Source organism: Anoplopoma fimbria, chromosome 11, assembly GCF_027596085.1.
Source record: "Anoplopoma fimbria isolate UVic2021 breed Golden Eagle Sablefish chromosome 11, Afim_UVic_2022, whole genome shotgun sequence".
Taxonomy (NCBI): Eukaryota; Metazoa; Chordata; class Actinopteri; order Perciformes; family Anoplopomatidae; genus Anoplopoma; species Anoplopoma fimbria.
Genome location: NC_072459.1, coordinates 5,589,017 through 5,602,875, shown reverse-complemented (window position 1 = coordinate 5,602,875; position 13,859 = coordinate 5,589,017). Strand labels below are relative to the sequence as shown.

The 13,859-nt window shown below is 36.5% G+C and overlaps 1 protein-coding gene across 1 annotated transcript; it reads right to left on the bottom strand.

Moving 5' to 3' along the window:
- Nucleotides 1–496: 496 nt before the first annotated feature.
- On the bottom strand, nucleotides 497–9,559 carry hapstr1a (HUWE1 associated protein modifying stress responses a). The gene is made up of 5 exons (XM_054607362.1): nucleotides 9,199–9,559; nucleotides 7,397–7,477; nucleotides 6,738–6,805; nucleotides 6,403–6,613; nucleotides 497–4,059 (listed from the first exon to the last, which is right to left on the bottom strand). Exons 1-5 carry the CDS (start codon nucleotides 9,392–9,394, stop codon nucleotides 3,743–3,745), a joined length of 873 nt encoding a protein of 290 aa, XP_054463337.1. The 5' UTR covers nucleotides 9,395–9,559; the 3' UTR covers nucleotides 497–3,742.
- Nucleotides 9,560–13,859: the final 4,300 nt, after the last annotated feature.

Here is a 13,859-nt window from a genome sequence, read left to right as displayed (position 1 = left end):
AAATGAACTCACCAGAACTCAGAAATGCCACCGAGAGAGGAGCCATCTTTTACTACAGAACAGTCAGTCAGTTTGTTTTTTCTTGCTTTATGCAGTTCCTCTTGTGAAATGTGTAAATGTTCAGCCTTGGGACCTCCTTTGACAAAACAATAGAATCAAATACACGAAAAATGGCAAATGATCCTTTACCTGATAACTGTTCCTCAATAATAACTCACAAGTCGATCTATTGGGGAGGACCTGTGCAAGTTCATTAAAATACCTACAAACACAGTGAAGAAGGAAAAGAAAACTAAGCTTTCTTTGCCTGAAATGTTTGCTTTGTTTATTTACTCTCAACTGATAATTTAATGTGACTTATACAACCCAAGTTAAAGAGCTGTAAGTAAGCAGTTAAATGCCTGTATTTATTAAAAGAGAACCCTAAATATTAAAATATTAAGTAAATCCAAATCAAACAAGTCTCCCATTTTTTTTAAATGAAACATAGTCCGTCCGATTTCAACTCAATGGTTTTATTTATTTTACAATGTGAACCACATATATCATACCAACAATTAAATGTTAAGTATATAGATTAGCCATTTATTATTTTTTTTAAACAAATAAGTATCAAGAAACTGTTGATAATAGTGTTGGCTCCAGAGACATGTGGCATGAGTCAGCCTTTTGAAACAATGTGGATGAAGGCCGGCGACTGGCTCCGGGGAAGAAAACAAAAACACCAAGTGCCCCCTCCGTTATAAACCAGCTAATCAATGGGGGTCAGCGCTGCAGGGTGAACAGTGGGATTAGAAAGACGACACAATCCTGCTCACAGCCGACGCTGGAGTCGGGCCTTTGGAGAAAGATCCATCCTTTGATAGTCTGAATTTGAGTCTATTTTTCCCGTCAGCAGACACTTCACATCTTCCCTTTAACTGACAGGTGGTCATGCAACAGAAACACTGGGAGGTTATAACTACTAATTTGTAACAACACACGCCATTTGGTTTCAGTCATGAATGCTACTGATGCCATTGTGGAGTGTTGGACACAAAACGATGAGTAAAGTGCCTCGACAAAGAAAAGAGCCTAAAATATTCTAAATGCATTCCTCTGATTGAATGAAGAGCGTGTGGACAAGCTGTGAGGATTCACTCCATCATTAGATTCTTCCATGAGCAGAGTCCCAGAGTCTAAAACGGCCTGATGGACTCCAAATGGGACTTTTTAGGGCAAAGTTCTTATTGGAGAAACATGAATCCTTCCTATGTTACATTATTCAAAAGAACTGTGCTAGCTGAAGCTGCCCAGAACTTAAAAGACATTGTTTGACTTTCAGATACAGTTTTAAACCAAGACCGACATGAATCCTCACCGTGAACTCCTTCACAATAATCAGAAGCTCACTGTAAGCAAATCAAATCTCACTTTTCCAATATAAAAATGTTTACATTTCCATCAGTCTAATTCAGTGGTTTTCACTTGTATGTGAGAACTAACTCCTAAACGCAGAACTCTTCGCTTTGACAGAAGAAACAAATCTCAGCCGGGTGTCCTCTTTCACCGACAAGCCAGCAAATTGTGTGTGAATATAAAAGCCAACCTCTAAACGCAAAAAAAATGAAATCTGTGACCAAAATGTAACAGAAGTTAAAAACTGGCATGCTTTATACAACTAAAGAAAACCCACTTTCCAGGTCATAAAGGTGAGGGGACGTGAAAAAGTCAACAAAAAAGGAGGAAAAAGAGGAGGAGTCCACTGACATCTCAGAAGTCAGCTGCAGCGGGTATTACAGGTACAGCTCAGAGGTTTACGCCCCGATAACTATACTAACTCTACTATATTTAGAATTGGTTTGATAACTAGACGACTCAAGATTTAATAATATTTAATCATTTACACTTTGTTAGCTTCCTATGCTACATGAAAGCATATTCCAACAATTTGAGTTTAGCTTTAACTCCACTAATTGTTTTGTTAAGACCTTAGAAATCTACGCAGAACCAGTTTATATGACTTTACAAACGGCTAAGTATACCCATATTTCTGACTCATGTGATATCAGTGTCTCCTCCCCTTCTCCGTTACAGAAGGATGGAAGGCAACAACCATTTCAAGAATGAAACAAGCCCAGAGTTGCATCATCCTGTACCAAGTAGAACCAAACTCATCCACGTCTTATTAATGCACACACCCCTTTAACAGAAAGCCGACGGTGTGCCGACACCCCAAATCAGACACTCTATCCAAATACTCCAGCGCCTTGTGAGCACCGGCTGCCATGCTTAGTGGGTCTGTTGAGAAACGCTACCTTTGTAAACATTTCTTTGATTTATGCCTCCTTTACAGCACCGAATATCTGAAGATAAATTAAATCATTTGTCAGACAGGGAACGACTCGGAGTCTTTGAATACAAGTAAAGCTCACACGCAGGAAACACTCTACAACGTGATCAAATACTTTCGAAGAGCTGTTGGAACCAGAGGTGAGCGTGAGGGCTCCATTTCTAGTCATTACCAAGTGTTTACCTTCTCTAAGCAGCAACCATGTGAGTAATGTGTGGGCTGGATGAGGCTACAACTGGGATACAATGGAAGAGCCGATTTGTTTGCATGAGTTAGAGGTGAAAGCTAAGTGCAAAAAATCCTTATTGCAACTCATCAGAATAATCACAAGATCACATAAAACAGCAGCTGCTTTCGTAATAAGACGAGGGTAGAGGGGGGAGAGGGCAGTCAGCAGACGGGCCGTCTGACAAGCTGTATACGCAAAGAAAAATTATTTTTCCTTTTCCATTATCCTCAACAACAAAACAAAATAAAACAAGGTGGAGAAAAAAACGCAAATCAACTTGGCTATCACTGCTGCAAACAGTGGCAACAAACCTAGAATTTTAACACTGGTGGTTGAAGAACTAAAAACAAAAAAGGGCAACTGGCTGAACTAAATTAAGCCACTGTTGAAGCAGAGTAGTTAGCAGAGAATAAAGTCATAAGCCATCAACCTAGTAGCCAGAGAACTGGCTACAAGCGGGATGCAGGATGATGCCACAGATGTTCTCCTACTGGGCGAGTTAGCTCCACCGCCGACGGACAACGTCAACTGAGAGCTGCAATGATGAAGAAACAGAAAGAACAGGTGGGTTGTTTGACGCAGAGGCGAGTCTCTGACAAGAGTTGGGTCCAACATTTGGCGTGCAACTCGGTTCGTTGAGTGAGACGATTTGATCATGGCCCTCACTTCCTTATTAAGGTGGTGGGTGAGGATGAGTGAGGTTGAGGGAGGGAAGGGCACACATGTGTCAAGGATCAAGTGGCTTGTCGAGCAGCACGGTGCATTTTCGCCCCTTTAGAGGACTCTCTGCACCCCAGCATGAGTTGGTGACTTCCTTCGTTGTCTCCTGTCCAGGGAGGCGATGTCTGAAGAGCGTTTGATGTCGTCCAGAGCTCCCAGTGACAAACACACACACACACACACACACACGTCAGGTGTTCTGATTTGCAGTTCAGTGATTTGTAGTAATAGTGTGGGGAAAGGAGACAAGGAATAGAATTCATTCAACGTTTGAATACACCGAGATCTTCAGTCCCTGTTTTCATTTTCAGCCCGGGTTCTTTTGCACAGCGAGGCATCCGAATGTCTGTGTGTCTGTCCGTCTGTCCCACATAAGCCCATCCATCCCCCTTTCTCCTAGCCTTGGCTTTGAAGGCTTTTCCCCCACCCCCTCACACACACATACATAGGCAGGCAGCAGATCAGATCATCCTGTTGCGTTTGTGTGTAGGGGAGTCTGTGATGACGTCACTACACTGGGTGGAGTTTCGTTTCCTGGTCCCTCCCCCTCCGGCAGAGGCGGAGCCTGTAGAGTCCAGATGCAGTGCCATCTCTTCCGAGATGAAAGTGTTCAGGTCGACGTCTTGGAGCCCGTTGCGCCTGCTGCGGCACACCGGCCCCGAGCCGGAGGAACCGCCTACACCGGCAGCGCCTCCGTTGCTGCTGCTCCCACTCACGTGTGTGGGAGACCCTGGAGCACCAGAGCGCACACTGATACTCGCCATGGCTCCACTCAAACCTGTGGAAGGAGGAGGAGACAGGAGAGAGAGCAGAAACAGACATAGGGCATCAGTTGGAGAATTAAGACGGATAAGTAAGGCTACTGTTTGATAATCTTGATAGTGTTGCATTATATAATTGAGAGTTTTTAAATGGGGTAAAAATAAATTTAAAAGGTTTCAGATATGACATGATTAACACTTGCCGCAGAATCAGCAACAGGATAGCAAAGATTTTGTTAAAACGTTCTTACCTAGTGCACACCGATAACAATAACCCATACCTTTATAATTCATCATATTTAAACAAAAACAAAAACTACCAATAACCATAGTCCTTACAACCTTAGCTCATGTGTTGTCACCAGTTAGATTATCAAAATGAGAGAAATGCCTTCAATCGCTGAGAAGCTACGGTTAATTACTCAATGTCATAAATCCTTTAAACAAAGTCAACCAGAGATGCACATCAGTGGGGATTTAGAGGTGGGTATACTGTATATGTAATGCCGACTGAGAGATAAGTAGTTATTTGCCATATAACTGCTTACACCACTGCTTAGATGACAAGCTAAATGTTTCATAAAACTAGATAGCCACAGCCTTAGATCACATTACATGAATCTTGAAACACCGCACAAAGTAACCCTAAATCTAGAGCCAATGTTGGGCTACAGACATGTTGCAAAATGACTTCATTACCTAAAACACCAAAGATTCACCACTTGATGTGACTGTCTGAGTTTCACTTCACTCGACCAGACAATATACAGGTTGTGCAACGAACCAGCAACCACTTCTTCTAAAGTGAATGAAATGAAAAGGGGGAAGGAGAGTGGGACGTCTAGTTTTTGAATGTTCAATCGCACCTTTTTTCTCAGACCTCATTTAAAGATGTAAAGGGCATGCCACTTTCTTTTCTCTCAGAGACACAGTTATGGACTATTTAAATTTGTAACTACGTTAAACTTTCCCTTGTCTTGGGAAAGGTGACAGCGAGTAAACAGGTCTTTGACACGACTCCCATCATTTCTCAAAGGCCACTCAGGCTCCATTTTGGATTTTAGAAGAGAAGAGGAGTCAAGTTAAAGCTTCTTCAGAATGACAATGACTCAGTGCCAAAACTACAGGCTGAACAAAATGACTGAACATGTATGGCTGAAGTTGGATTTCTGGAAACTGTACCTGTAACCTTACAAGGGAGGTGACGGGGATAACTTCAAACAACAGTGTGGCAAACAAGTCAAGAAAACATTTCCATCTACCAACTGTAAGAATGAAAATGCTGTCTAAATGGTTGAGTACATTATGTTCTGTATTCATGACCCAGCTTTATCACTTTATCATTTCACACTGATATTATGAAAATACACAACAACTGATACACATTTGTTAGAAACACAAAGTTTGTGCACATGAACAAAAATTTGTGAATTTGATTGTCTAAAAAAAAGAGTCAAGGGTGCAGTTAACACAAGTATGAATCACGATCCGTCCATGTAAATCAACATGACTGTCTTTCCCAACACACACACACACAAACAGAAGTGGTGAAATGCAAATGGCCTCTGATAACTGAGAAAGGAGACGCGCTGAAACCTCCTGACACGGACTGAACTTGTGTTTCTGTAACCTAAACCACCAAATGCCTAACATCATCCACCCTAACCTCAGCTACCCTTTCAAATGTGGAGACCTTCGGATAAAGCTCAGAATATCCGTTTGCAATGACCGCTCAGCAAAAATACCAACGTACTGTAATGAAACTGAACAAACAAACAATTACAGCTGTACATTTAAAAATAAACACATCACTGACAAACTACTTTGCTTTTGATTAAGGGAAATGTTCCTTCTCAGAAACAAACACACACATACAAGGGGCCAAGAAGGGGATGCCCTCTTTCCCCACTGGCCAAAGCACAACATACCCTTATCTCTGAGCCACATGTGACTTGAGTATTATGACTGAAGGAAAAGCACACTCCCTTACACAAACTAACTTTTTGTACTTGTTTTCGGACTTAAACACAATTTATTACCTGTGTATTAGTAAATGAGCTAGTATGTATTTAAAAAAATGTTCTCCATATGAAATACCATATCTCCCAACCGGTCTATAGTACATTGCCAAACCTTAAATATGTAGAATCAGTAGGTCCCCGACTACACTTTGAGGAATCTAAAGTTTGAGCATGCCCACACAAAAACAGATATGCAACATTAGTGGTCCTCCATACAGACCAGCAGGACAAACAATTTTCTATCCAACAATGAAGCTTCCTCCTGGGTTGTCACGCATATCTGTTTGGGTGGCTAGAATGACGACTGGTGTGTAAGGTGTGTGCCAGACTTTCACTCACCATGCAGTGCTATGGCCTCCCTGAAGGGCTGGAGGTCTGTTTCCACAGATGAGCCAGTCTCAGCTGGTGAATTTGCTCGGCTGGGGGCCACCATGGCCAGCCGGGGGTTGGCCCTGCTACTCCTGTGTGGCGGTGCTTTGCCGCACAGAAAGCTGATAAGATCCTCCCTACGGATGGTTCTCCGGCGCTTCTTCACCCAGGCCAACATGTCCTGCAATCCGATAAAAGTGTTAGCCATCCGTCAGTTAAACACTGTTTGATGTACTCAACCGTCCAAAAAATGATGACGGGGAGGTTTAACATCACAACAAAGGTAACAGGAGAACAAGACCCACCTTATTACGGCGTTGGTGGCCTATCTGGATGCCCCGATCAAAGCTTCTCTGATGGGCCTCCGCACTCTCTGAGGGCGAAAAACATCATTAAAAAATAATAAACATTAGTATTATATTATTTTCATTAAGTCCAAAGCCAAGCAAATATGCATGATCATTTCCACAGGGACAATGTTTTGATACAAGAACAGAATCCTTAGGAACTCTTAGTATAATAGGGTTATAATGTATACATCTCTAGTTCTGTATGTTTTGATGAACTAACCACCACCCACTAGCTCTTCCTGTTTTATGGGCGGTAGAGTGACAAGTTAGGAGTTAAGTCCAGTACAATCTCATTCTTACTACAACAAACCACCTCTGTTTCACTGGTGAATTCCTGACATTGTTATAGAGAATTTAGTGTTTTTTTAGTCTTTTCAACCCTACAGTGAACATGTCTTTCACTGTCATACAAAAACCTACAAGCCTAATCAATATGGATCTGACAACAACGAGAAGTATGTCTGTTTACCATTTGTTCGATGAGTCAATCAATAACCACATCTACATTGGACAGCAACAGACCATATTGACGAATTAAGTACAACAACTGTAGGTGTAGTAGTTTCCAGATCAATACATCCCAGGATGTAGAGAAGAGGGATGTGGTTAGATACCTTTGTAGAGGTTGGTCACTGCTGTTGCAGAGTTTTGAAATGGCACCCACAATGACAGACCCTGCTGATGGCATACTCTGTCTGTGGGAGGAAAAAGGGAAGAAGAGGGGGGGGATGTTTTTATTCCTTACATGTGGCTGTAATCTAAAAGCAAAACACTCTTTGGGGCGGCTGTGGCGTAGTGGAGAGCAAGGTAGTTCTCCAATCAGAGGATCGGTGGTTCGATACCCGGCTTCGGCAGTCGATGTGTCCTTGGGCAAGACACCTAACCCCAAGTTGCTCCCGAAGGCTTTGTAGATGCAAGACAAAATGGCTGAATGAGAATGATCCTCACTCCTCACTCCGATGCTGATTCTCATCCTTTTTAGGTCACGTTAATCCATCGGTGTGGACTGGATGTTGCATGAATGTTAGTTAGAGTCTGATGGTGGCACCTTGCATGGTAGCCTGTCATCAGTGTGTGAATGGGTGAATGATATGTAATATTGTATTCGTATTAGTTTGTTGCACTTATTGTATTCGTATTAGTCTGTTGCACTTATTGTATTCGTATTAGTTTGTTTCTGTACTTTTGCTCTGGTTTATGCTCTTAGATGCTTGTTTAAGAAAGGAGATGCACTTATGACTTCTGGTGACTAGTAGTTCTCTTGAATACCTATGTTGAATACACTTATTGTAAGTCTCTTTGGATAAAAGCTTCTGCTGAATGACTGTAATGTAACGTAATGATTAACGTGACCTAAAAAGGATGAGAATCAGCATCTGAGAGAGGCGTGAGGATCATTTTCATTCAGCCATTTTGTCTTGCATCTACATCTACATCTACACAGGGACAGTTTGGCATAAAAATAACTGTCAGCAGGAAACTAGATGACCAGAAAGCACCGACACAACTTAACTGCCTCCTCAGCAGGAAAGAGGAGAGTCAGAGTGTCAGTGAGGCCATTTTGTGGTTATAACCTGTCCACTCAGCAGCAAACCAGGCTTCTGGTCATAATAATAATACTACTAATGTTAATGTTAATAGTTCAGTGTTGTGCTTTGACTGGTCTCTCTGCTGTGTGACGTGTGTCCTGTGTGAGCCGTGACGTCAGAGTCAGACCCTCTGACGTCGCGTAGCTACGAGTGTTGTGACCGTCGCCATTTTGTAACTAGCGTGACGTTTCTAACCTCACAACACCCATTAAAGCCTGTTTTAATTAACGTGAGATCAACTAAACGTGTGTCTGTTTAACAGTCACACCGGACGTGTAACGACGTTTGAGTTCATAACTCTTTATTATTCTCTCAGGCTAAACACAGCTGAGCTACATGTAGCATCGCCAGACCAGCTGTAGACGTTGGTGGCCAGAGAGTTCTCTGCTCAAGAGCTGGCGTCCTGCCGTTGGTGACGCTAGCGGTAGAACGCTCGCTAGCTAGTGAGCGTTGCCGTTAGCGACGCTCACTAAGCTAGTTAGCCTTCTGCCGTTAGTTTACAGTGACGCTAGCGTTCGAATGCTGGCGAGCTAGCTAGCGTTGCCGTTAGTGACGCTAGCGTTAGAACGCTCGGGAGCTAGCTAGCGTTCTGCCGTTGGTGACGCTAGCGTTAGAACGCTCGGGAGCTAGCTAGCGTTCTGCCGTTGGTGACGCTAGCGAGCTAGTTAGCCTTCTGCCGTTAGTTTACAGTGACGCTCGCGTTCGAATGTTCGCAAGCTAGTTAGCGTTGCCGTTAGCGACGCTAGCGGAGCAGCCGGTCACCACTAACACTAACACTAGCAACAGTAACAGTAACACCAGACAGCGGACGTAGAGCGGCCGCGGACCTTTGTAGAGCTGAGCCACGGCGGTGGCGGAGTTCTGGAAGAGGTGCCACAGCTTGTCCTGGTCCGGGTCGGCCTCCTCCTCGCTCGGCTCCCTCTGCTCCGCCTCGGACAGACACTGCCGCTCCCATTTTGAGAACCAGTGCTCGGGTCCGTGTTCCTGTATCTCCGAGTCCCCGTCTTCCTTCTTCTCCTCCATTTAATGCACCAACACTCAAGTTAATGAGCTTTTAATGTGTTAATATATGACTACCTGGACACTGAATAAATAATTATGTGAATAAATCCATGAATAATGTTTTCTGTTTTTAATATTTCGCACTATGATTTAGCGTTGGACACTCTCTGCCACCATCTGTGAGGATAAGCCTAGCTAACTATTCCTCCTAGTCGCCGACGTCCAAATATATACAACACAGACTATCCTGTTATTCGCTAAGTCCCGCCCACTGGAGCAGATGTCGACTGTGATTGGCCACATGAGCACTGCAGGTTGGGCTTGAGAGTTTTACTCGGGATTTGATTGGTTCTCACAGACGTACGTCACAGCATTGACACAAAAGAACCACATTGAAAATTCCTCTTAACTCAAGCTTGCGAGAGAGTGCAAGTTTTATCGTGGAAACAGCTCTGTTAGAACATAATTTAATAATAATATAAACGTATGTAATATAATATAATGTAATATAAATGTATATAATATAATATAATATAATATAATATAAACGTATGTAATATAATATAATATAAATGTATATAATATAAATGTATATAATATAATATAATATCAATTTATATAATATAATGTAATATAAACTTATATCATATAATATAATATATAATTTATATAATATAAATGTATATAATATAATATACTGTAATATAAACTTATATAATATATATATAAATATAAATATAAATATATAATATAATATATATATATAATATATATAATATAAATGTATATAATATAATATACTTTATATAATATAATGTAATATAAACATATCATTTCATATAATATAATATAATTTATATAATATAATATAAATGTATATAATATAATATAATATAAACTATATATATAATAATATAATGTATATAATATAATATATAAATGTATATAATATAATATATCTATAATATAAACTTATATAATATATATAATATAAACGTATATAATATATATAATATAAATATATATAATATAATATACATTTATATAATATAATGTAATATCAACTTATATCATATAATTTCATATAATATAATATAATTTATATAATATAATATAAATATATAATATAATATAATATAAATTATATAATATAATATAATATAAACTTATATAATATAAATGTATATAATATATATATATAATATAAACTATATAATATATATATATAAATATATAATATATATAATATAAATTATATAATATAATATAAATTATATAATATATAAACTTATATATATAATATATAATATATAATATAATATAATATAAATGTATATTATATAATATAATATAAATATATATTATATAATATAATATAATATAAATTTATATAATATAATATATAATAATATAATATAATATATGTATATATATAATGTAATAATATAATATAATATATATAATATATATATATATAAATGTATATAATATAATATAATATAAATGTATATAATATAATATAATATATATATAATATATAATATATATAATATAATATAAATATTATATAATATATAATATATATAATATAATATAATTATAAACTTATATAATATATAATAATATAATTATATAATATAATATAATATAATATATATAATATAATATAATATATAATATAATATAAATGTATATAATATAATATAATATAATATAAATTATATAATATAATATAAATGTATATAATATATATAATATAAATGTATATAATATAATATAATATACATTTATATAATATAATGTAATATAAACTTATATCATATAATTTAATATAATATAATATCAATTTATATAATATAATATAAATGTATATAATATAATATAATATAAACTTATATAATATAATATAAATGTATATAATATACATTTATATAATATAATATAAACGTATATCATATAATATCAATTTATATAATATAATATAAATGTATATAATATAATATAATGTAATATAAACTTATATCATATATATAATATAAATGTATATAATATATATAATACAGTATACATTTATATAATATAATATACATTTATATAATATAATGTAATATAAACTTATATCATATAATATAATATCAATATATGTAATATAATATACATTTATATAATATAATGTAATTAAAACAAAACATAACATAACATCATGTTTTGACAGGTGCTTTTTAAAAAAGTGGTATTGTCATTATAATAATCTTCTGTGAGCTTACTAATCGGCTGTATTAATCATTCAAACCAGCCTTTAATATAAGTTAGCACATAAAAACACTCTACAAATCCAAATGTAACTTCCTAGTGATAATTCACCCATGAGTTTTTGAAATCCTAAATAAAAAACAAACAATTATTTAAAAAAGAACAGTTACCGAACTATAAAATGAGAAGAAATCCACATGAGTGAGTGGGTCATTTTTTAAAATACCCAACTGCGACGGTACTCGAGTCCGGGCGTAGTTTTATTGTTATCCACTGAATGGTGCCATTTACCCAAAATCTGAAGGCTTGTCTGTTGGAGCCAAGGTCTGGTTTCAGCACTGCAGATATCGACCACTGTTAGTGCCTGAACACTGCTTTGGGAAAGGGAAAAATCCTGATTGGACGTAGGTTGTCCTACACAGTGGCAATACCCAATTATAAATGAGTTGGTACGTTTCACCAGTGAGTAAAGTGTGTTTACTGTAGGCGTTCTTTTAAATTATTATAATTTTTTTATCTTTGATTCCTCTACAGGCCTTATTCATTTGCATGACAGTTTGTGTTTGTTGGCTTTTTATTAAAATAAACCACATAATCAAATAAACTGTACATTTCTCCACAGTCATTGTGTTCAATTTGTTGTGTACCTACTTAACTAATATTGGCAAATGGGTCCCTCTGTGAATTAAGTGACAATGGTCAATTATGAATTAATGTTACAGGGTATTTTGGTGGATAGATAAATTAAGAACTGTGGATGTGCCTGACCTAAATTAGTACCCTTAGTTTTGTCCAAATCCAAATCTGGTCTCATTAAAAAAATAATTTAATCAGTTAACAATGCAATAATTCAAATTACCAGCAATTTTTCCAATTAAACAAATAATAAGTTAAATATATATAGAAAAGGAAATCAATGTGAAAAGTTAAAAAAAAAACAGCACCAGAAAATGAAACTAAATAACATAAAACTTGTCAGAGGTTAACTTGAATAAAATAAATAGATATCAGACATATAAACATTTAAATGGGAGCACAGACTTAATTGCTTATTTGTGTTTGGGCTAATATTATGATTTTTTATTATTATTATTATCGTCCTGATATACCTTGCCTTCTTTCTTTCTTAAAAAGATGAAAGTGAAGTTTACTTTAGAAAAGTTAAATTTATGAATGTATAACTTTGCAACAAATATGTTGCCACAGTTTACGGGTATGTATAAATTTCCAGAACAGATGGACAATAGTTAAAGTATGGGAATCACAGAAGGCACCGCCTAAATCAATGCAATTTGTGAATTTCACAAAAAAAGACCTAACCAAGTGCTTTTAAAATGACACTTCTTTGACCTTATTCAGCGAAAATATTTTGTTTGTGGGGGAGTACAAACTTGTTTCAAACATAAATTGCTCAATACCGCTCAAATTACCTAATACAGTATTAGAAGTACATCACAACACCAGGCTGTATAACAATTAATCCAATCAAATAATTGTAATCAACTTGTAAATAAATAAATAAGCAAGTATATACAAGTAAAAGTAGTAAGTAAATCGAGCAAATTAGGGTGAAAAAACTTGAATAGATGTGCTACCACCATCAGGTGGCTGTCCCTTATAGTGGAAAGTAGCCTATAAATTCTGTAGCACAATGTAAAAATATTGCATTGGAGTAAAAATCCTGCATTTGTGTTTTACTTGAGGAATGACCCTACAGTAAAATGTGTGTGCTTTTATTGTTCTTTTTTTCAATTTAGTTTAATTTGTTTGTATGTGCTTCAGGTGTATTGTACCCTGAGCCTTCCACTTAGCACTTATTGTATTCGTATTAGTCTGTTGCACTTATTGTATTCGTATAAGTCTTCTGCACTTATTGTATTCGTATTAGTTTGTTTCTGTACTTTTGCTCTGGTTTATGCTCTTAGATGCTTGTTTAAGAAAGGAGATGCACTTATGACTTCTGGTGACTAGTATTTCTCTTGAATACCTATGTTGAATACACTTATTGTAAGTCGCTTTGGATAAAAGCGTCTGCTAAATGACTGTAATGTAATGTATAGTTTTAATGGTAAAATGCCTAATTGCTCATGTTTTGCACAACATATTTAAATCTGCAGGCATAACTGCAGCTATTTAACATTGCTCAACAAAAAGTTAAATATTTAAAGTTAAAAAAAAAATTTTAAATCATGCATGTAAGTAGTTTAGTTTGTCTCTGCGTCCAGACTGATTG

Coding starts and splice junctions, on each gene's coding strand:
- hapstr1a (XM_054607362.1), bottom strand. CDS start 9,394: ATGGAGGAGAAGAAGGAAGACGGGGACTCGGAGATACAGGAACACGGA. Junction 7,478..9,198: donor CGTGGCTCAGCTCTACAAAG/GTCCGCGGCCGC, acceptor TTCCTCCCACAG/ACAGAGTATGCCATCAGCAG. Junction 6,806..7,396: donor AGTGACCAACCTCTACAAAG/GTATCTAACCAC, acceptor TTTCGCCCTCAG/AGAGTGCGGAGGCCCATCAG.